This window comes from Triturus cristatus, chromosome 4_1 (genome assembly GCF_964204655.1).
Source record: "Triturus cristatus chromosome 4_1, aTriCri1.1, whole genome shotgun sequence".
Classification (NCBI taxonomy): Eukaryota; Metazoa; Chordata; class Amphibia; order Caudata; family Salamandridae; genus Triturus; species Triturus cristatus.
In genome coordinates, this window is record NC_140585.1 from 248752073 (window position 1) to 248777400 (window position 25328).

Sequence of the window (25328 nt, forward strand, 5' to 3'; positions counted from 1 at the left end):
GTGACTGAGTGAAATCTTGTAGATTTCACTGCGTCACTTTTCCGAGGCTTTTTCCGATGGAACACCCACCCTGCCTACATTAAACCTGATGCAGGTTTAATGTAGCGCAGAGCTTAACAACGTGACGCATCTCCCTAGATGCGTCACGTTGTAAATAAGGCGCAACATGGCACATGGTTTACGCCGCCGCTGCGTCACAAAAGTGACGCAACGGCGGCGTAAAAGTGGCGCAAGTCTAACATAAATCTGCCCCTATATATTTTAGGTGAAGGTGGGAGAAACATGCCCTTCTCTCCTACACACCACAGCTTTACTTTGTACAATTATGTAGATGACCTGCACACTGATTGTTGACGTTTCAGAGTGACAGGCAGCTGAGAAATAAATAGGGATGGCCATTTAAACAAAATATCTGAGGCATGTTTAGCAGGTCACACTCTCTGCACAAGTAAAAGAAATATCAAATGTACACAGCAATGAAATGGAGAACTAGAAGAACACTATAAAAAGCTAGATTTACATTATGCTAGTCTGAATATGCCTAGGCACTCATTTCAGAGACTACTAATTGATCAAAGCTATTCATGTCCAATTTAATGTTAACCAGATGTTACTGAAAATAAATAAAACAGTAAATTCAAACAGAATGAAACAGTTCAACCTGTTCATGCATTAATACTGGGTGTCCCTGCACTGCTTCCATCTGTGTTGTTTTTCTCTTTCAGGACCACGTTTCTAATCATCTTGTTTTCTCAGTATCTACGCAACGTTCCAGTGCCCATTCCGACATATGGCAAAACTAAGAAATTCCACTTCTCGATGATCAACCTCTTTCAGATCTTCCCAGTGAGTGCCCTTTGAGTTAACATACACCATTTTTGGGACATCAGCTACATAGCTTACAATATGTTATTAAAATGTTAGTTTACATCTCTATATAACCAAATATGTTTTTTAGGACCAAAGAGTATGGACTCAATTTAGAGTTTGGAGGATGGGATTCTCCATCACAAATGTGACAGATATCCAGTCCTCTGTATTGCAAGCTCATTATATATGACATGGCTTGTAATACGGTGGATGGGATGTTCGCCTCACTTATGACAGAGTGTCCTATCCACCAAACTCTAAATAAGGCCCAATATTTTTCATTTACAAGTCCACTTCATGGTAAGTCTAGTAGATGTTAAGAATAGCACTTACATACTTAAGTTGGCAATGTAGTGTTAGGCAGTGTACTGAATGCAATATTTTTGAAGTTCATGTCGGTATTTCTAATATGTGATAAGGACATACAACTGAAGCTGAGTGTGTTAGTTAGAATCAGCATGCTGAATTTGAAAAAAGGGAAAATAATTCCAGGTTGGCTATGTGGCACCTTTAAAGACTTGGAGCCATATTTAAAGCTGAGCAGATTGTAGTAAGGAATATTGAATCTCGAATATTGGTGGGACAGAATATCGTTACAACAATATCAAGGGCAAGATATCTAAATGTTAATGCACAGAGGTAGGTAAGGATTGACTCGTCTTAACTCCACATCTACGTACCTTGAAGATATATATATATCACCAAGACACATATATGTGGAGTTAGATATAGAAAATATATAGAAACGTACCTTTCAATATTTTGTCCCTCGATATTTTTGTAACAATATTCTGTCCCATGATGTTCATCAGTACTTCCAGCCTACACCAGTTGTGTGGATATTGAACAGGGAGGAGTTAGAGAGTGGCTGAGCTAATCGAAAGAGATACAAACCTAAAGCATAAAATAATAGTAAAGTACAAATGTGGAATATGTAAGCTGATGTTTGTTACTATAGAAGTAATGGGCATGAGTAGGTTTAAGTATGTACATTAATTAGGCTGAATTTTTGTTTTAGCTACTATCTTTCATCTTTTAGATTTTGTTTTTTTTCCTGAGAATTGTGATTACATACATACTAAAAATAGCTTCAGTAATCCTCTTGTGCAGCGAAATGTTTCAGGTTATTCAGTCCATGCATTGTCTTTGTGCCTCATCGATCTCAATCTGTGTCCCAAGCATTGAAATTTGAAAAAAATAAACTGCGTTGGTCTGTCTCAAAGATTGATCCATACTTGATTTTCAATGTCTCTTCAATATACAATGGCATGGCTCTTCTCCCTAACGGCAAGATCACCTTAAATATTCCAAGTTGAACACAATCTCCCCCACCTATCCTCATCCCTTCCATTGATCCCTCCGGTAGGGGCGGATTCTCCATTAGGGCTTTGGAATTGCACCCCCCTGAAAATATTTCCTTCATATTCCTGAACAAATATTAAATAGATCAATTTATTTAGAGATAAGATCATATCTCTAAACAAATCGATGTATTTATGTCTGGGCTGTCTGTTCCGAGCTACCTGCCCTGCCTCGCTCTGAAGCACGAGATGGAAGCCAGGCAGTAAATCAACTTTCTGAACTGTGACGCACGATGCAGGGCTTACTGTTCTAAAGCCCATCATAACAAATCATTGTCATTGAAGCCTATGGCAGAATCCACTGTAGGCCAGTGACGCATTCAGCGTTATGGTTTTGGGTGCTGGAGTCTCTGTCCCTGCATGAGAGCAGCCGTCTGTCATTCACAGGCATATATTCCAACCTTTCCCATTCGTCACTTGTAGGAGTGGAAGCACGCACATGTGATTTGATACCTTGTCCTTAGTAATGGTAAGTCTTAGAATGCTAATCTTCTGTCATGTATATAGTTCTGAGACCCCTCACCACCCTAACATCCCACACTGTGACACCCCTGGCCCTGGCTGCCCGTTGCTGGCCCCGTTAGAAGTGAAGCTGCTACATTTGTTCCCCCACAAAATGGATCCAAAATATGAGCAGGCCATGGTTCTTGTTCCCTTAAGAAGTTGATCCAAATATCTGAGTCAAGTGCAAAGCGAGAGATATGTGCTTACAGTAGACCGTTATCTGCTGTATGACATTTAAACTGGCTCTATCTTCATGCCCTTAACAACATTAATGCCAAAAACATTGATTGATTTATGAACAAGGAGTGTTAAAAACATTAAGGCAATGCAGGTTAGCGATTTAGTTCATCTCGTATTTCAAGCTTTACTTAATCATGCCTTCCTCAAGAGTTAGCTATTTAATCATGTGTTTCTTTCTGTATTTTGTTCCATGCATACTTTGAGCTGTGCAGGTGTTTATGAGGGGCTTTGATTGAGAGCTCTGATGCTGAAGCCAAAGCAACGTGCCTGTCAGTGGATTGGCCTCTCAGCAGAGCACACAGAAAAATAGTCATGTATTCCAGTTGTAATTAGTAGTTTGTGAAAAGGTGTGTGAAGGGATGCACAGATGGCAAAATATTTATAGGTCAAAAGCAAAAGTAAATAAACTGCGTAAATGTGAGTGAGTGCAGTGTATGTTTGGAAGTGGTGAAATGAGGGAGATGCAAGGAAGTGCATTTGGGGAAGAGTGAAAAGAGGGTGTTGAAGAGGAAAGAAAGGTGGTTGAAGATGTGCAGAACTTTTGAATTTTTTTTCTCTGGAGGAGGATCCAGCCTGGACCCCACGTTTGTCCATTAAGCTTGCCCGTGTCACTTACTACATAAAAGTCATACCAAACTTTTACGCCTCACCACTTTCAAATGTAACTAGCCACTACTGCCCTCTAGTATTTGCTGTGTTATAAATACCTACCAACAGAAGAACTTAGGGGTATTATTATGAGAGCTTTGTGTCATGCTTGCACCACGCAATGTGGTAAATGCGTGACTGAAACCTCTAAGTCATATTTTTGAAGTCAGGCAAAGCCACTTTGCGTGGCATTGAATGGCTTCAAAAATATGGAGTACGGAGGAGGAGCCTAGCACGCATCCAAGATGGTCGCGTGAGCACTGGGCTCCCCGGACCCTCGCTGCTCCTCGGAATTTATCCTGAATCTATCCTGACTCGGTTGATGGAATCTGGGAGACGAATGCTGGCTGAACACTAAACTCCTTTCGGAAATCAAATCGGACCTGGCAATCCGGAGTTATGGTGGTTTGAACTTTTGAGGCCCACCCTACGGCAGTGCCCGATGCGAGGGTGATCTGTGGAGCCGGGGCGTAGTTGAACAACAACGGCAGCGGAGCGGTGCCAGTGACCGTCATATCACTTTCGGTTTCACTTTTGGTCTTTGAGGGGCTGGACTGTGGACTTGCTTGGTGCGACTGGGCTTCCATTTTGCCTTCGCTTGATGCGGGTGGCTTCGTCTGCTGCCAGTGTGCTCATTGACGGTGGTCCCTTCGCTCCGCCATATTGCGGCCTGTGGTGCGACACGTGTCTGCCTGGCCTGTGCCACCTCGACGCTTCCTCGGTGGTCCCCTTCGGCGATCGAGGTTCTCATGGGAGGCAAGGGAGACCCCGAGAGGCGTAAGACCAAGACATCCCTACGTGGGGGACCGGTCCAGACGAACAACATGGACCGCTACACTCAGGGTAAAGGATCCCCCGGGACAGCCAATGTCCCCCCGGAGGACGCCAGTGGTGGCCCATCCGTTTCTCCGGATCTGTCCCTGCAGGACATCATGGGCGCCATTACGGGCATCAGGGAGACCATCGCTACACAGTACGAGGCCTTGGCCCGTAAAATCGACACGGTGGCCATTGACATTACCCTAATCCGGGCGGATCTCTCTAAGACCAACGAGAGGGTTCAATCGCGGGATGTGCGGACGTCCTCCCTTGGGACGGACGTGTCGGACCTGCAGGCCACTCTCGGCGATCTCAAGTCGGCCAATGATCTGATGGCCCGGCGGCTGGAAGACTTCGAGGGACGGGCCCGCCGCAATAACATCCGCGTCATAGGCGTTCCGGAGACCTCCGATAACCGTCCGGTTGATCTTCTGGTCGAGGAGCTCATCCTCGAACATCTTGCTCCCGCTGGCCTGAGTAAGTTTTTCGCTGTGGAGCGGGCCCATCGAGTCCCAGGTGGCCGGCCGCGACCGGGTGCCCCCCCGAGGCCTATCGTTGCAAAACTTTTCCATTACAGAGACCGAGACGCGATTCTGCAGGCCTCACGGGTTCATGGCCCGGTCCGACATGAGAACTCGTCCATTAACTTTTTCCCGGACTTCACCCAACTTGTCCAGAAACAGCGGATGGGCTTCCAGGGGGTGAAGCGGCGTCTCCGGGACCTCGGTCTCAAGTACTCTATGCTTTATCCTGCAAGGCTCCGAGTGGAACATGAAGATCGGACTACCTTTTTTGACTCTCCTGTGACTGTGAGTGACTGGCTGGATTCGCTGCCAGACCGGGGTGACCGGACTGGGCCCTCTGCCGGTACCGAGGGTGGTGGGTCTCCTTTGGAGTGACTTATGGTCCCGGACTCTGCCAGGTTGTACTGTTCGGCTGGGTTCTACTTCTTTTGTGCATTTTGTTTCACTATGTTGTGTGTGGGGAGCGGGCGGGGACGGGTCCCTTCCCTCCTCTGGGATCTTTTCGTAGAATGGGGTTTGTAGGGCGACAGGCACACTGCAAGTTGGGGTGGTTTTTTGGACCGCAGGGGTGCAGGGTGGGGGGTGTTGGAGTTGGGGGGGGGGTTGGTGGGTGGGTGGGGTTGTTTGCATTTGTGTTTTTTGTTTTCAAGGCGAAGTATTGGCTATGGTTCATCCTTGGGTGTTGAGCTCTTTGCTAGGGGGCCTTTGATCTACTGGATGGGATGGGGGGGGACGGGTTGAGATTGATGTCTTGGAACGTCAATGGATTGGGGGACCATATCAAACGGGGTGTTGTGCTGCAATATCTGCGTCGTCTGACTCCTTATGTGGTGTTCTTACAGGAGACGCATCTGGTTGGCAATGTTTGTCGGGCTATGAACAGGGGGGGATATCGACTTGTGGCCCACTCTGGTTTCACCACTGGTTCGAGAGGGGTGGGCATTCTCTTGCGAGCTTCACTTCCGTTGGAGATCACCAGGGTGGTCCCAGATGATAGAGGGCGCTATGTGGCTCTGACTGGGAGGTGGGAGGGGCAGTCCCTTTCCTTGCTCTCAGTCTATGTTCCCCCGGGCCTCCAGAACTCCACCTTCTCAGACTTGGGTCGTATGTTGCTTGGGCTTCCTGACAGTCTTTTGCTTATGGGTGGGGACTTTAATTCGGTTGTCTCGTGTGACCTGGACCGTCATCCGCCCAGGGCCCTCCCTGCTGCCCAGGCGTGGCTGGGCGGGCTCCTGGAGACCTTCGGTGCGGTGGACTGTTGGAGGTTAATGCATCCGACACAGTGTCAGTACACCTTTCACTCTGGGGCCCATGGGAGTCTCTCCAGACTGGACTATTTCCTTATGCCCGCGGCCCAGGCTGCTCGGATTCGAGAGGTCAAACACCTGGCCAGGGGTATATCTGATCATTCCCCACTGTGGTTGCTTTTTGACACCGGGTCGCGGTCCGCTGGGCGGATCGCTCCTATTAACCCTTGGTACCTGCGAGACCCCAAGATCCGTGATAGCCTGATTAAGTCGATTGATCAATATTTTTCTGAGAATGAGGGGTCGGTGTTGTCCTCGGTGTCCCTGTGGGAAGCTTTCAAAGCAGTGCTCCGCGGGCATGCCCTGTCCCAGATAGTGGAGGCCAAGAGGGTCAAGAGAGAGGCGGTTGTGACGCTGGAGACTGAAATATCGGGGCTAGAGGCAGCCTTGGAGGCGGGTGTCACCCCGGATGGGCTGCATGCCCTCAGCCTGAAGCAGTTTGAATATAAGTCTCTCGTCACTGATGCTGCCAAGACTATATACAGGGAGCAGCAGGGCAGGTTGTATGACGCTGGAGACAAGGCGGGTAAGCTGATTGCCTGGTTGGACAAGAAGGAGAGAGTGAATCGTGTGGTCCCGGAGCTTCGGGTGTCGGATGGAGTGTGTGTGATTGAGCCTGGTGAGATTGTTGAGTGTTTTGCTGACCACCTCCGTACAGTGTACTCCCCGGTGTCCGATAGAGATGAGGACGACTCTCGTCTTCTGCTTCGGGATATTGCCCTGCCCGGCTTATCCGTCGATGACCGCGAGCTGATGGATGCCCCTTTGTCTGTCGAAGAGATAGCTACTGCGATTCGCTCCCTCCGCTCGGGCAAGGCTATGGGCCCCAACGGCCTGCCGATTGAACTATATAAGTTGCGCCCGGATAAAATCGCGCCTTTCCTCCGTCATATGTTTCAGGAATCGCTCGAGAGGGGTTCCCTTCCTGACGACCAGCGTCTGGCTACTATAGTAGTGATTCCCAAGGAGGGTAAGCCACGTGACCGCTGTGCCTCCTATAGGCCTATTTCCCTGCTGAATGCCGAACCCAAAATTCTTGCTAAGGTCCTCGCTAATCGCTTGCTGAGCGTTATATGTGACTTGATACATCCGGATCAATGTGGCTTCATCCCACATCGTAATACCGCTCTCAACTTACGGCGTCTGCACGGCGTCCTTGCTAGGGCTGAGTACTTGGCTGAACCGGCCATATTGGTTTCCCTAGACGCCACGATGGCCTTTGATACCATTGAATGGCCATTTCTTTGGGCCGTCTTGGCGAAGTTTGGGTTTGGGGAGGGGTTCCTTGGCTGGGTGAAGCTCCTTTATGCTGGACCAATGGCTCAGGTGGTTGTCAATGGGCGGGTTTCTCGGCCTTTCGCTCTCGAAAGGGAACTAGGCAGGGGTGCCCGTTGTCCCCGCTGCTCTTTGCTCTCGCCCTGGAGCCGCTCGCTGCCTGGCTCCGTTGGGAGCCCTCGATTAGGGGGCTCCGGTGGGCCCCGGGCTTCGAGGATCGGGTTTCATTGTACGCGGATGATATTCTCCTGTATCTCACCTCGCCGCGGAAGTCGCTCAATGTTCTCTTTGATGTCCTTACTTCCTTCGGGAAAAACTCGGGTCTGATAATCAACTGGTCCAAATCTTGTGTGTATCCTATCTCAGGTGGTTTTCCTCTCTTGCCGCCTCGGCTTCCGCTCCAAATATCTCAGTCCGGCTTTAAATACCTGGGGGTGTACGTCTCGTTGGATCCGGCGGTCCGCTATGAGCAGAATCTCCTGTCTCCACTCCGGCGTTTGAGGGCGGATACGGCTCGGTGGTGTAAGCTGCCCTTGTCTCCGCTTGGTCGCGCGGCGCTGTTTAAAATGATGTCCCTTCCCAGATTCCTTTATGCACTCCAGAACTTCTTCGATGTCGTTCCTGCGGCCTACTTTAGGGAGGTGGAGAGTCTGCAGAGGAGACTGGTTTGGGACGGGCGATCGCGTATCGCGTTGGCCAAGCTGACTCTTTCCTGGTATGACGGGGGCATCGCGCTTCCTGATATTAGACGGTACTATTGGGCCTCCCAGCTGACTGCCATTAATCATGCTACGTACGCTCCTGGTTCGAACCCGGCATATGAGATGGATAAATTTCTGCTCCCCGGCGGTAACTATAACAGAGCGCTTTACTCGCGTTCTGCTGGTAGGGCCCTTACGGGCCCTACCGGGATTGCGGTCCGTGTATGGAAGGCGGCTAACGTTGCGATGGGCTGGAGTGAGCGTTTAACGTGCGCCACTCCTCTATTCGACTCAGACCGTTTGGGGAACCTCTGGACAACGAAAGGCTTTGAGTGCTGGGATACGATCGGCATCAGCAGAGTGGGGGACCTGTGGGTTAAAGGTGCGGTTAAATCCTTCGCGGCGCTTCAGCGCGAGTATGAGCTTAGTGATAGAGAGTTCTTCCGTTATGCACAGGTTCGGCACGCCCTGCTTTCGGTCTTTGGGGAGGGGACCACGGTCCCTTCTTCTTCGCCTCTCGAGGACCGCATACTCGACGGTCACGTCCCCGACAGTACTATTTCCCTGATTTACAAAAAACTGATAAACAATCGGGCTGACCTCTTGGTGCGTCGTCGGGAGGCATGGACGGGAGATGGGGTGGAGCTGGACGATGAGGACTGGCAGACTGCACTGTCATCCCCTAAGGAGGTGGCCATCCCGGCCCGTCTCCGCCTGGTCCAGCTTAAAATTCTCCATCGTGTATATGTGACGGGCCCCCGCCTGGTCTCGATGGGGTTTTCAGACGACGGACTCTGTAAGCGTGGCTGCGGGCTCAGTGCTACTTTTCTCCATATCCTATGGGAATGCCGCGAGGTGGCGGAATACTGGCGCCGGGTGCATGATATTATGAGACGAGTCACCGGGGTCGCTCTGCTGCCGGAGGTGCGTCGTTGTGTGCTGAATGTATGGGAGCCCAATGACTGTAATGCGGCTCAGGCTCGGTTGGCGGCCTTGGGGAACATGATTGCAAAGAGAGATATTGCGCAGCTTTGGGGTTCCCAGCGGCCTCCCACCGTGTCCGTCTGGAAGGAAAACATGGACTGGTGCATGTTCAGGGAGAAAACGGTGTATGTGGCCCGTGGTAAGCCGGGGGCTTGGGGTAAAATTTGGGGGCAGTGGAACGCGTATCGTGGGTCTATCTGTGCTCCCCCTTTGGTAGATACGTCCGGGGTTGCCTCGTCCCCCTGATCCTTGAGAGTTCCTTGTGCATCTCGTACTTCGGTGTACAGATTTGGTTCTCTCGTTGCCCCCCCCTCCCTCTCAGGTCTTCTTTTATTGACCGCCCTCGGGTGGTTGGGTGTTGACTCCCCCGGCTGGTGTTCGCCGCCCTTCGTAAGTCGTTTCGCCTTGTTTGTTGTATTTCTGTATTTTTCTTTTTTGTTGTTATTTATACTAAAAGTGTGTATTCTGATTTCCTTTATGTGCAGTCAGATTTACTGCGATAGTGCGGAGCCCCTGTGGGCTAGCCATTATTTTCTGATATGCTGGAACACTTTGACTACTAGCGGCCGGCCCTGGTGGTTGTAGGCCCGTGTTTGTAACCCTTTTACGCACAATAAAATCTTTTCAAAAAAAAAAATAAAAAAAAAATATGGAGTAATGCAACACAGCCCAAATCGCTGCATTACATTACTCTGCGCAAGGGAGGCGTTTTATGGGCGTTGCAGTGGGTGATCCCAAACAACTCCCATGGTTTTTGATGCATTCCCAGATTTACCAAACTTGGTAAACCTAGGAATCCGCCCAAAAAATGCGCCTCCCAAGAGGAGGCATAATGAGGAGAAATATGTTTATTTCTCCTCATTTTTTCCTGTCTCTATGTGGGCAGTGTTCTGCATTCTGTAGCATGCATAGAAAGAGAAACAAGCATTGGCATAGCCAATAGGTCTCGCCTTTGGGACCTTGTAAGTGTTTAGCCATGCAACAGTTGTTGTTGCACCAAGGATATTGTGCTGCATAACTAAATACTTATAAGGTCCTAAAAGTGAGACCTATTGGCTATGCCAATGCTTGTTCTTTCTCTGTGTTTCCTTCCTTCCTTTTGAGTGCTCTTTCTTGGTGTCATCCATTTGCCTTCCTTTCTTTGCGCCATGTGGTGGCTGCAGAGTCATCACAGTCAGCCTCTTCCCAATGCTTCTATTGTGTGAGATTCCCGTGTGAAATTGAGAAGAGCTTTCCTGTTAAACAGAGGCACTGAATCCCACATCTTACTATCTTCTCGGTCCCAGTGAAGGCTGCAGTCAATGGAATGACAGGGGAGGGAGGGCATGAAAAGGCTGCCGAATGGATACGGCTAATTCCAGGACCCTCCCTGGTCCGTGGAGCACTACAGTGTGCCTCTCATAAAAATATTACAGCCCGAGTGGCAATATTAAAATTCAAAGAGCAAGTCCAAAGCAAACTGTTTCTCAAAATAATGGTGTTAAAAAAGGGTACTTCCGCCACGGTGCTCAAATGTTACTGGAAGAATCCTTAGTTCACAGCGCAGTTTATCGTGTAATAAAACGAAATATGCGCCGTTATTAATCCTGGGCTCATGAATATTTATATGTATAATTTAAAAAAAGCATTGCGTCTGGTTAGAGAGGTGAGGTTATTAATTATAAATGCTGCTGGTGTTATCTGGAACAAATGGCTCTTGATGGAGCTGAGCGCGGCAACCTCAGGGAAATGCCAAAATCAATGCCGCCTCATTGGAATTCTATTCAAAGACAGTCAGAAAGATAGCATTTTCCAAGTTGACTTCACATCAAAACTGGAGCTATGCTCTGCGAACATAATGTTGATTTCTCCTGCACGAGTTTATGACGATCACCTCTTTGGACGCGGTGATAATCACAACAAGCATTGGTCGCGCAACAAGCAAATGGTGCGCGCGAAAGTGATCGCAAGCAAGACATGCGGCCGTGACCAGGAGTTGAGTGCGTGCGCGCACAAAAAGGAAATTTAAAAAAAACGCAGGCTGGCGAGTGGTGTGCGCGCACCATGACGAGAGGAGAAAGCCAGATAGCGCCTCTGCTCGTCATTGTGCCCATAACCGTACGCTCTATGCCAGCCAAAAGCGTGTGGTAGGACTTTTAAAAGCCCACACACTAAATGACTCGCAGAGCAACGCATGCGCTGGCTCAGACGAGACCTAAAAAGCATCTCAGGATTGTTTTTGTGCAGGAAAGTGCTCCTTCCAGCACAAAAATAATCCTGCGTGCAACGCAGGCACACTTGCACAATGATGCTAGGGTCCCTGCGTTGGCTCTAGGCTGCCCCAATGGTACCAGTGCAATGGGAAGGACAGGAATAGACTGTATTGAATACAATTCAGCGCATTCCTGCCTTTTCCCTGTGACGCAGGGCATCGCAGCAAGGTAACTTGCTGCACTGCGCTGCCCTGCGCCATTAATGTCATAAATATGCCCCTTAATCTTTGTGTACATTTATACTTGGCATCTCTTTAGAGTGGACACTGCTGATAAAGGATTAGCGGGATACTGCCTATGCGTGAATTTAATTGGATGGTAGAGATGTTGCTGTTTTCTATATGAGAATTTTGTTTATAATTGTTATATTAATTTATCTTAAATATGTATGACTATTCTGTAAATTTTACCAAACCGTTTGCATAAAACATTCTTGAATTGTATGTATGAGCATTCCGCTGCCTGTTGGCTAAAAATGCACTACAGAAATACCACATACATACATAGATACATATGTATGAGCATTCCGCTGCCTGTTGGCTAAACCTGCGCTACAGAAATACCACATACATACATAGATACATACATACATACATACATACATACATACAAAGTAAATGAGAGAGACTTTAGTTTTTATGCCGGTACAATCCCTTACCTCTTTCAAGGTCTGGTTGCCTTGCAAGGGGAAGCACCCTTTATCATGCAGTCGGAGCCGCGTAGTGCCTTAAACAACGAAGGCAATACAACGAACGTGTTGTTACCAGGCGTTCCTTAAGCACGCACGTTGGTACAGCGACTTGCTTCAGGGAACACATTGTTGGACTGGTGTTGGATTTTAAGTACAACACCTACCCTACTGTGTCACAGACTGGAGTTGGAATAGTAAATGATACTATTCTAAAGTCCAGCGCTTCCCTAAGGCAAGTCATTGCAACAAGTTGCTTGCTAAAGGAACGCGTGGTAACAACACAGTTGTTACATTACCTGCGTTCTAAAGGCATGCTTGGTAAAGGCATGCATGGTTCCGTCATACAGCCTCTTTCAAGATTTCTATGTCCGTGCCCAGTGTTGTCATCTAAAGATAATGCCTTATGCGGTCAAGGCAGATTCTGCTTGCATAGCTGTGAGATTGTGCCTGTTCACTCCCAATTCTCAAAGAACCATTGAAATTTGCCACAATACAAAACTATGGCAATTGCTGATAGCTCTTGCTGAGTCAACAAGATGTGAACAACCTTATTTACCTGTGTGCTAAATTACTGATCAAGGTATGGAATATACTGCGCCAATTGATTTTTTTCTTCTGATTGAACAGGTCCTTTTCGGCATCGGCATCTCTTGGCTGGTATGCTTTATCCTGACTGTTACCAATGCTCTTCCGTCAAATCCACAAAGTTATGGGTACTTGGCTCGAACAGATGCGAAGGGAAATGTCCTGTCTGAAGCTCCTTGGTTTCGTTTTCCATACCCAGGTAAAGAATCAGTCTGTCTAAATGTGTTTTTTGGTTCTATTCTCTAAATAGTTGCCTGTGCAGCCTTTCACATTTTGTACTCGATTAGCGTCTTCATATTCATTGGAGAGTGGAGTTCATACGAGCAATAGGAGAGATTTCCGAGACATTGAATAATACCAGTGCTTAATTTCTGCCAGTGGTTTCCAGGGCTCAGCACTGGCACTTAATTGTCAACACCAACGCTTGGACAGTCTGCCATAAGGTGGCGCTGTCAGGTTAATTTAGAGATGCCAACAACAACAGTCAATTATTAATTCAATATGCACTAAAATGACTGTTACCTGCCACCCGAGCCATTCTAATAGCTCTGGGGGACTGGAATAGCCCAAATTGTCACACTCGTAGGAGTGTGGTGTTTTTTTTAGTTTTTTTTTAAATCTGTATTTTATTGATTTTACACAACCATTCAAATAAACAACAAAACATGATACGATATCATAATCTTACGTGGCATAATGACATACAGTCTCAGACAGCATAGTAGAATACACAGTTACAGTGTCGAAGCATCATGTGAGTAATTTAACCTTTGCAATTGAATCTCCTATTGCAAACCAGTGCGAATGCTTCCAGCTTTTGGTCCCTCATCCAGTGTCCAATTACAGCCTACCCTGAGTACTCAAATCTATCAATGCACAATACATTGCCAATAACCCAACTAAAATATAAAGAAAAAACTGTACCCCACCCTGCCCTCCCCTCCCCGCATGTCCGGCACCAGTAGCGATAGTAGCCTGTACACATGCCCACAATTGGACTCATGCGCATTCCAGTCCCACAGCTGACTTAGGCACATTGCGCCGTCTTGTGAATCATACAGGGTGGCTACCCATGGATAATGTAAGGAGCCCCTGTGGCGCACAATAGTGGTCCAGCCCCTCAAACCACCACAACGGTACACCCTAACAGGAGAAGGAGTGTGGTGGTTAGTAGTGGTGTTGTACCATCATTGGCAGCATGGCAGGGCCAATTTGTGGTGGAAGCTACAGTGGCCTCCTTCTTTTTTGTTTTTTTTGTTTTTTACAAATGAAGCACTGAATAATACCAGAACATGTATTGTAGTTAAATAAAGGGATTGAATCATTCTGAGATTGGAATGCTTTTTACAGAGTTTCTCACATACCCTTGGGAGATGCTGCCTGGCTGAGGAGAAGAAAAACCAAAGAGACATATTCAAGTTTGTTTGTGTAGCCTGCTCTCCAGAGTGCTTGGTCCAAAGCGGAGCACAACCTTTTTCTTCCATTCAGGCCAAGACAAAGCTTTACTTTTTTAATTTAGAAATTCATTCATCTTCCTAATAGCCCAATCCTGGACCAATGTCCTCACATTCCACAGTTCAATTTTCTCTTGCCCTCTACCCCTTATCTATAAGGAGTCATTCAATTGCCTTGGTGCCCTGTACAAGATTAAAGCTTAGTCCTTGCCGGCCTTAGTAACTGAAAAGGCAAGCACTTTCTCAAAGTACTCTGCAGTCCCAGCCATAAATATTCTGAAGTGTCCCTGGAATCTTGGAAAAATGTATGCACACAGAATTTAACTTTCCACTTCTGATTTTGTTTATCAATTTTATTAAGGGTTTCAAATGATTTAACAGCATGAAAGAGGTTAATACGATTATAAGATAATAATGATAATACAAAAAAATCAAGTTGACAGTTCTAGTATTCACCTATAAATGAAAATTATACATGGATATCAAAAATATTTGCAAGGTTTTTGTAACTGAAATACTTCAAATTTGCAACATGAAAAGTTTATAACATTAATAGAAAAAGATGCTGTGGAAGACAGAACATAATAAAAGAGGAAAAAAGAGAAAAGCAGGAAAAAAGAAAGGAGAAGCAGTATCAAATATAAAGAGTTTTTATATACATATTTAGTTGGGAAAGAATGAAAAGAAGAAAAATGACAGTACAATGTAGTATTTAATGGAGCTTCAAAAACTTCTTCTGTAAAAAAGAGGGTTAAATACAGATAGATTTTCTTGATTACAAGTGCTTAATGGCATCTTAAACATATTTCTTTTGATGAGGTTTTGCCAGGTAGTCACATGTGCATATTTTATAGTTCTCAGTACTCTCAGTGTAGGAAATTGGGTTATTAGTATAGGGGGATACCTACCCACCTGAAAGAAATAAACTCAACCTTGTCAGAGTAAACCACTAAAGACACTAAATGAGCCTGAGCCCAACCCCTTGATAGCTATGGCACAGAGCAGACAGACTTAACTTAGAGACAATATAGGAAATATTTATGCAGTACTAAAACAGCAATATCGTCAAACGCTGCGCAAGGAAAATCCTAAACCAATTTAGAATTAAAAATAGCTTCAAAAAGTGTTAAGCATCAAGCCGCAGTCAGCTGGTCACAGTACACTGGAACTTAGGTGCAATTTGAGGCTGACAGCGATGAAGCGCGGGTCAGATACATCAACCAGGTTCACCCCAGTCGAAGGTTTTACCTTGGGACTTAGTCTCAAACATGGAAATCAAACATCTTCAGCGGGGCAAGAAAGCAGGCTGTAGCTGAAGAAGATTCCAAGAGGCCAGATAGCCACGGGACGAGTTCCCTGTGAAAATGTTGGTTTGTGGCAGGAGAACTCAAAGTAGGAGAAATTCTAATTCCATGCCCAGGAAAGGTCCCTTTGCTGGCCAGATACTTTTGGTGCCTTCGTCCTGCCAAGATTTCTTTGATCTCACTCCGTCACTTGTTTAGAGCTTAGACCCTTCCAGCAGGCAAGGCTGCAGGCTGTCGCTGAAGAGCACTGCATGCGGCTGCATACTGAGCTTGCAAGGTGCCACTGAACAGGATTTGCCATTGCAAAAATGCTCCAAGCAGGGGAAACCTGAATCTTTAACACAGCTGTAATGCACCTTTGTCTGAGCAGCTTTGGGTGTCTGTGACACATTGATAGTATTTCTTATCAATGAATGGGTCATAAATGTGATTGCAATCTCCAGCGACACCAAAATATTCATTGTCAACAAAGGACACTTTTAATTTATTCTTATTATTTATTATTCTTATTATTTATTATATTCATTGTCAACAAAGGACACTTTTAATTTATTATTATTATCACTGGGAGCCTTTTATACTTGTCCATATAGGTTTAAAATGGTTAAATAACCTTTTTTTAAGAAGGGCATCTTCAGGGAACCATCATCATCATGTTCATGTGATATTACAATATTACTGAATGGATTTGTGACAAAAAATTACAGACCATCATTGTGATTAATTGTTGATGAGTAATAATGTTGTGTTCCCAATGCTTCTTTAGTTTAAGAGATTGACTATTATTACAACGAGACTCTTGCAGGAGCGCTATTGGTGCATTTAGTTTGGATAAATATGTTAAAACCTTTTCTCTTTTTATGGGGTTATCTAGACCTCTTACATTCCAAAACACTACATTAAACATAGTTGCAATGGAGGAATACATTTATATACATTAAGACCGCACCGAGTACTGCCTATGGAAATATAGAAAAGAAAAATAGCCAACATGTATATACACTGCACAAGGTATTAGAGCTTGGAAAAGTTCTTTAATAAGGATCAAAGGGACTTTGGGAGACTATAAAGTCTTAGATTACTGCATCAATTTCTATTTTCCATTCGTTCTACCTGCTTTTCCAATGTGGCAGTGTCAGATTCAAGATTAGTGATTATATTGGATACATCCTGTTTTTTTGTATTTCATATTGGGTACATCACGTGCATCACTAATCTTTTATTTAAGATCCACAATAGGTTTCTCCATATCCACCCACCTATCTTCAATCTGTTGCAGCTTTTAATTGGAGGTGTCCCTTAAAGGTTGAAGACCCGTGACCTTTTTGACAGAGAATTATTTTTGACTTTTTTTAACTTCGCGTCTGAGAGTCAGGACCATTCCATATGCTTAGCCGGCCTTGTAGGTGAAGCATTGCTAACAGTCCTTTCCATCCTTTGTTTACAGGGATGCTCTTGGATCTGCACATACAAGCTTAAAACATATCAAATATATTGTTTGAGATTATTTGGGTCTATCAGAAATATACTACAATGGATGAACTAGGCAATCAATATTAGTAATAGGAAAATATCAGTGCACAGTCCAGACTTACCATCATAGCTAGCTTCGTAGTACACAAAATATTAGTAGGGATGTATCTAAAGTTGACCAAATATGAGCGTATTACCTTATGGAGGTAGAGATACAAATGAGCACAAAGCTGCATGCATCATATGTATACATTGAACTTGGTATGATTAGATTTAAGGAAGGCTTTTATGACTTTATAATATGTGTGAGTAAGCATGTTGTTCATATAGATGAATGTCAAGCTTGTAGAGATCTATGTACACAAAGACAGAATCAATCATGTATATAGTGGCAAAATGTATAGGGTAGGTAACGTCTGCGAGAGAGGATGCAAGTCTTCCAAAAATAAAAAGAAGCGCATTTACTTCAGGGATGGCACCGGAAATAATGATCGGAGTGAGCTGCCTGCTAAAACCAGTTTACAGCAAATACCTGAGTACGACAGCTGGCTCAGAAAAGCATTTCAATCCGAATAACTTCCTTCTGTGTTGCAGCCAAAGCATATTCACATACACTTGCAGATTATGTAGGGTGACCACCCGTCCGTAAATTTCACAGACCGTCCGTTGTCCGTGATGATCCCTTTTACGGACGCCTCTTGTCCGTAATTTTAGGCATTGCAGGGAACAGCACTGTTCCCCTGCATGAAGCCTCAACTCCTTGATGGTGCTGCCCCATCCTGCCCTTTGTCATTCGGTATGCAGGCTGATTGCCACATACAGAATGACAATGGGCCAGTGTGATCTGCAAAGCATGTGGTGGGCCTCCCCCAGCCTAGGGCAGGGCATTCTGTCAGAGGGAAGATGGTGAAACAAGTTAAAAAGAAGGGGCTAGAGCTCTTCCACAGTCCCTTCATTTTAGAACTGATGCATTTTCAATATTACATTCAACGAAGCTATGGTTGCTGCTTTTCAACTAACAACCATTGACAAAGCCAATAGTTCTCACTTGTTGTAGGTGTAACATTACTTGTTGTGTTATATATCTGGATACAATGACAGAAGAGGCAAAATTCCAGTCGGGTGGTACACTATACTAAGCACAGATTTTTAGCTTGGGTGTTTTAAGCCACGCCGTTAATTACATCGAACACCCCCTTTGGAGAGACCGCCCCCCAGTTTTTTCATTCCACTTAAAGCCCTGGAAACAACACCATGCCACAGTCACCACATGGCCTGGCACTGTGCATCATGCATAACTCATGACTTCCACTTTTTCAGATTGTCTATCTGCAGGGGCATATAGAACCCTACCCCTACCCCACCCCTTGCTTTAGGAACTGCAGTGAGGGTGGAATTCTTCATGGACCTCTTCTGTCTGCTACTCTGCAGACAAAGCTCAGCTCATAATTAATATGAAAAGGTGGGCGAGTGAGTAAATGAAGGGAGGCATGGATGGATGGATGCTGGATGGATTAGTGAAAGGATGAATGAAAGGGTGAATGGATGGATAATGAGAAAAAGGATACATGGATGGATGAGTGAGTGGAAGGATGGATGAGAGAAAAGGTCAATAGATGGATGTATGGGTTGAAGGGTAGATGGATGGGTAAAAGGGTGGATGGATAAATGAAAGAATGGATGGGTGAGTGAGAGGGAGGATGATGGGCGGGTAAATGGGTGGATGGATGAGTGAAATGATGGATGTATTGATGAATTGATAAGTGAAAGGGTGAATGGATGGACAGATGAGTGAAAGGGTGGATGTAAGGATGGGTGAGTGAGTGAAAGGGAGGGTAGAAGGACAAAAGAATGGATAGATGAGTGAAGGAGTGACAGGGTGGATGAGTGATAGGGTCAATGGATGGATTCATGAGTGGATGAGTAGATGGATTGGATGGAAGAGTCGATGGAGAGAGAAAGGGAGGGTGGATGGATGACGGAAAAGGGGAATGGGTGGAAGGATGAGTGACTGAGTGGATGGATGAGTACGTGAAAGGATGGCTGGATGGGTGAAAGGGTAAATGGCTGGATCAAGGGTCTCCAACAAGTAGCTCTGGAGCTACTGGTAGCTCGCCAGTACCTTCAAAATAGCTCTCAGAAGAGAAGTCTAGCCCAGTATCAAATTCAGACATTAGGTGCCTATTAAAGAAGGCAGCACTGCTCATGTCAAGACCCTTAGAGTGACGGCCAGCCAAACCTAGGGCAGTAACGCATACTAACACTGTATTCAGTCTGAATCAGATCTCAATATAACTAAGCCACAAGGAGATTGGCCATGTTGTAGTCCCTGCTTTATCTGTCACAACATGTGTGTGAACAGTGGAAAAGAAGTACGGCAGTAGTACCCTGAGCAGTAATCAGTGATGACTCACCAAAGTGTGGGACTGCCGGATTCAGAGTGAAAATGTGTCAGTTGGGTGCATGATCAACAAAAGACCTTAGGAGAAGAGGGCTTGATCCAGACCATAGAAAATTAAAAGACTTATCAGCATTTATGTGCGTCCATATTAAACACTATTGCTTCCTGAAAGGTACTCCTGATCTCATGGACCACCAAATGTGTATGCTAGCCCCCATCACAAGGGTGTTATCCCTGACATAATTCGGCCGGTTCCTGGCATAATAGTGGCAATGGCATAATAATGGTCATCCTTCACTATTTTGGGTATTTTTGGTCTAGTTGTGGTATACTAGCAGCCCTCATTGAAATCCTAGGAGCATGACTGGCCTACATTTACCTATTCCTGGCATTATAATGGTCATGACTGATATACAGTCACTGGGTTTTCTTCTGGAACATTGAGTTTCTTTGACCACAGTGGAAAGTGGTATTTGATACAAAAATGTGCATTTTCAGAAACAAATGAATGATATTTCAAGCTGAGCAGTGGAGAACTATTACTGTACTTATGTCCTTTGTGCAGTAGGGCATGTCAAGATTAGGTTGTTACTTCATAAGTCAGGTAGCAGCATTTTATATTAATGAACAATTTCCCAGCATTTCTGGTGGTAACCACACCTGGAATACTTGGGTTGTAACTACTGATAATCCTGCTTAGGGTGGTCATAATGTACTGTAGTCACTATTTAACAGTTATAAAATTTGCTAGTAGCTCAGGAAAACTTTCCTGGAGCAGAAGTAGCTCTCACTACAGAAAAGGTTGGAGACCCCTGGGCTGGATGGATGAGTGGATGCATGGGTGGAAGAGTGGATGGATGAGTGTACAGATGGATAGGGTGAAAGGGTGGATGGATTAGTGAATGGGTGGATGGAGGGAGGGATGGATGAGTGAAATGATGATGGAAGGATACATGATGGATAGGTTTGGATATGGATGGGCTTACTTATATACTATTCAGCGACCTCCTCTGATGTGTCTGTAAAAACTTACCTTTTGTCCCGAAGTTTAGTCCTGAATTTTGACCTCCTGTCCTGAAATTTTGTCCTGAATTATGACCCTTTGTCCTGAATTTTTACACTCATCGTCCTGAATTTGCACCCATGTCAGTTGGTCACCACTCTAAGATTATGTAGCACTGAGCGTCTGATGCACTTAACTTCACAGCTCAAAAATAAAAAGAAGGCTTTCCACACACTGCTGTAATCAAATACAGCATGCAGCCACAATAAGTCACAGCACATTGCAATATGTCAAGCCTCATAAATGTCAGTTCTTTATGTAGCATGGGTTACCTCTTGTAAAAAAGAAAAGTCCAGATTTAACTTTGAAGTCTGTGAAATGGAGCATAACACAAGCATAATCAAAACCGAGCAGTTTATTTAAAGGTAAATTCCTATAACATGTTGAGAAAATATATTTTCACATGCTTTCTGTGAAAACAACATTGAGATGTGACCAGGCATCTACGTAAGAGATCATGGGAAACATTTAACGCTTTGAAATAATGTAGCATGAAGTCATGTGCACTGTAAATCGCAGCTGAGTTCATCCTGTTTATTTTAAGAAGCAACGTTTGATGCAATGAATTTTTTTTCCTCAAAAGCAATTGTGTAAACAGCTATTTCTATCGGCCTGCCACTTTTATAAATTTATTTTCGGTGGTCTGTCCCCAAAGTTCTGAAACATTTTTCCTACCATTGTTCAGCCCTCGTATGCTGCTAATTAATAATCACAGTACTGCTTTTAGTCATCCACACATCCTGTCTGGTAAACCCATATTGAGAGAGAAACCTGAATTATGTTGAATAATTTGGTTCCTTTAGTGTCAGAAAGTTGCCATAGTGTGTTGACCAAAGAGGCAGTTTCTCACACTAACTTCCTCTCATTACAAATGATCAGAATTGGCAGTGCCGCTGTCCCCAGACAATGTGTGATCAACAAAAAGAGACAATACAGAAAGACTACTGAGAAAGGGGGAGCCAGCGTTTTCTAGGCTCACTTGCTCACCATTGGTCCTCCAATGGACCCTTTTGGCCGTCTGAGAGGTGATGGGAGTTAGCATTAACAGCAATCAAATTTTAATTAACAGTGCAGCACATTTGGCTACACAGTGAGGAATAGGAATCAGTAGCTTGGGTTAAAAGGTTTATTAAAAATTAATAATCAACTTCAGATGCACTATTCTCAGCACCATACTATAGGGATACAGAATAACGATTGGGATTCCCAGACACCTAAAGATATTAAGGCAAATAAGTCAAACAGACGAGCCTTTTGATGACAGGAATGCAGAACAACAGCATCAAAAAGACAACAATCTAAGGCCCTCTCTCCTATACATTAGTAATCAAAAATGTCAAAGTCCAGAGGATGGTTTATGAAAAGGAATCCTAGCAAATCAGGGAAACTCCATAAAGGAAGTCAGGTCAAGACAAAAAGAAAACAAGTTAGGAAGTGTTAGCATCTCAGAAGCTCGGTCAAGAGTCTTCTATGGGTCAGGAGCAAGTGTCAGCTTAAGCCACACTTAAGCAAAAATCAAAGGAAGCATTGAGGTCTAAAGCCTCTAAAAGTCCATTCAGATAGCAAGGACTCAAGGAAGGTATCTGCTGGGCAAAAGGAGAGAAAGGGATCAGTAAAGCATCTGGAGGGGTCATGAGAGATCTGAGGCTGTATTATGCATACAGTGCATTTTTCTTGATTGCACCGGGTGCAGCTTTGGAAAGGTGCACCCATCGCAAACAAGGAAAATGCGCCATATTAGGATGAATGCACTCTGCCCAGGGCAGCGCATTCATGTGAAAAACAGAGCGGGTGCTCTTAAGCCGCTCCGTGTTTTACAGTGCAGGCAGGACCCGCCTGCACTTTTAAAGGGGATTAGAGATCTCCTTGCAGGCGGGTGCAATGAGTGACTTTACTTGCCTACAAGGGGATGTCTGGGGGTCCATGGGACCACTTTTCCTCCCCCCCACAGGGCTGCTATTAGGGAGAACACTGACAGTGTGCCACCTTTTAGGTGTCGCGCTGTCAGTGTGCCTCCTGACAGCTCTTTTGCCTCTGCACCCGTGTCTGTAATACAACGCGGGTACAGAGGCAAAGAGATTCCCTCATTTGCATGGGGCCACGCCCCCATGCAAATCAGAGAACGCCCTCTGATGATAGCGCTGGAGCTTTATGTGCCCCAGCGCTATCAATATTACAGAAGGGGACACACAAGTGTATGCTGCCCCTTCTGTAATACCATAGTGCCCAGGGGGCGCAGAAAGCGGGCACAACACCAGGATACTCCGGTAATTCGACCCCTGATCAGCATTTGAAAGGGATCTGAGTAAAGGTCTAAGTGGAACGGTATATTATAACGTGCAAAGACCATTGGAAGACACCCTCCTCGATCACACCATCAGCAGTCCATTGTACTCATTGAATCATCAAGTTGCCAACTGCAACATTGCTGGTTTCTCCCACACTGTGCATGGGAATGACATCTTTCCCTCAGACACACATACATGGCAACATTTTGTCAAACAGTTCATTCAGTTAGCGCTTTGTCACTCCTTGTACTTTCTTCAAGGCCCTTTTCTCAGGCTCCTTTTCTCCCATCTCTAGTCCAGTAATGTATCTGTTCTAAACTAACAATTCAGTGTATACCTGCAAGAAATGTCGAGTTAGCAGAAAAATAAAATCAGCTTTATGCAGCATGGTGAAATAAAAGCCTACTTATGACAAGTTGGATGTTAATTTCAATGGTGCACATTTAAACATAAACTAATGCACATTTGTAATGCATTAGGTTTCATACTACATGTAATATTCAATAAATATTCAGTTGTAAGTATGACTGAGAACTGCATTTAAATAAAATACATGGAATATTAATGCGCACATTACATAAATCTCATATCGTTTCTGGTACTATTATTTTCTACACATATGAGGATGGTTTCAATCCCAATTTCAATTCATTAAATGTTATTTACATAAAGTAGCACGCACATTAGAAAAGTACATTATCTACTGAATAAGGATGACTCTTTAACACACTTAATATTGGTAAGACATTTATTTGAGTAAGTTCCCTAATCCTACAGTGAAGGCACTCTTTAATAATGTCAAGTGCAACACTCACATTAGTTCTTTAAACCATTCATGAATCAGGTGATAAGTGCACTTTCATACCATGTGTTTCTTAAGTGTCTGTGACATATAAAGGGTGGACAATCGTTGTCCTGCACCAAGGGCCTTTTACTTTGCCTACCTGCTGTTTTCCTTGACTGCAGCATTTGGTTGGGGAGAAGGTGTGTTCTTTCACTGAAAAGAGTGCTTGTATTGTACATTATGCCTTATGAGTAGGATTATACTCAATACAACACGACTGAGCTGGTAATGGTAACAATTCAGTGATGGAGACTATAGGCCTGATTAGTTTATTCTAAGTTGCAGCAAACGTAGTAAGCTTGGCATAATTATTATTAAAGGCACATGTTAAAGACAATAGGCATTTAAAGGTAGATTTTTATCACACTGTGTTAAAAATGTAGAGACATAGGGGCTCATTTACAAGAGGCTTGCGCCACCGAAGCATCACTTTTTTTGATGCTCTGGTGGCGCAGGCCTCACAGTTATATCCACGAGGAGACGCAAATCCACCCTGCGTGGTTTTATATGGCCTCATAGATATGGAGTAAGGCAAGGGAGTGCAAAGCGCTACGTTGCCTTACTCCCACGCAAAACCCATGGATTTTCACGCTGCTGCTGATTTCCAAAATCACATGAACCTGGGGCAGTGCCAACACCTTACGCCTCCCCAGAGCAGGCGTAACGAGGAGAAATGCTTTTAATTCTCTTCATTTTTCCTCTTTCCATGTGTGCTGCATTATTCTGCAGCACACACAGAAACACAGGCAAACACTTCCGTGAGTTGCTTTTGTGCAGTAAAGCACAAAAACAATCCTGCTAAAAAAAGACACCAGTGCACCATGGTACAAGGGGTCCTCCATTGGCGCTACACACCATATTGTGCGCTGGCTGAAATGAACAGGAATGCGCCTAATGTTATAAATACAGCTAATTTCTGCACTCCCCTTTTGACACAGTGCAGTGAAGCAAAGTGACTTGCTACACTGCCCCGCGTCAAAAACTCTTCTATGAGGCCCTGAATTGCTATATGGTATCTCAAAGATTACAGTAGGTAAGTGTTTTCTTGTTGGTAAGCTTTGCACTGTGATAATGCTTGCTAGTCCCTGTTAGGAAGCATATTTTTGTCTACTCTAATTTTATATATTTCTAATTGTATTACCCTAGCACTGATTGTTGCTACGTGGGTTTGAGTTGGTTATGGTGACAAGTCATTCATGAAGGTAGGAGACTTCATTAGTTCACTGGGAAAAATGATGGCTGGTACCATTGTTCTGATGAGTCTATAGGGTCTGTAGAGGTGGATTATTATGACACCATTGTGTTAGAGGCAATAGACAGGTATTTTGTTACATGGAATCTCACAGTTTAGTGTAGTGGGCATGGGTTTTGCTGTTGGCAATCCCCACTGACAAACACTGAGCTAGTAGATTTTCACTGCAATACTCCTTGTTAACTCATTTTAAATTAGGTTTATTTTGTTTTGCAAGCTACAATTTTGTATAAAATTTACATTTTATAACTCTATCTGATGGTTTCCAGGTTATGCTCTATACAGTAGGCATGTGCAGATTATGTGAACAGCTAATGTTAAAGGGTTCATTGGTTCACTGGGAATAGCTATGTCACATCTCACAGGTCTGATCTGTTTTTTATGAAATGTTACAACAATTGCAGTGGACCTGACCTGTTGATTGTGAAAAATATGTTATTCGCTGAAAGGGTATAGACTACTCCCTCAACAACAGACCCATATCCATA

The 25328-nt window shown here is 44.7% G+C and overlaps 1 protein-coding gene across 1 annotated transcript in view; it reads left to right on the forward strand.

The window, feature by feature from the left end:
* LOC146854204 (solute carrier family 23 member 1-like) overlaps positions 1-25328 on the forward strand; it is a 186597-nt gene that overhangs the window by 104431 nt on the left and 56838 nt on the right. The window contains exons 6-7 of the mRNA XM_085650523.1: positions 726-846; positions 12804-12960. Of these exons, the coding sequence (XP_085506649.1) occupies positions 726-846; positions 12804-12960 (278 nt within the window). The remainder of the gene's footprint in view (positions 1-725; positions 847-12803; positions 12961-25328) is intronic.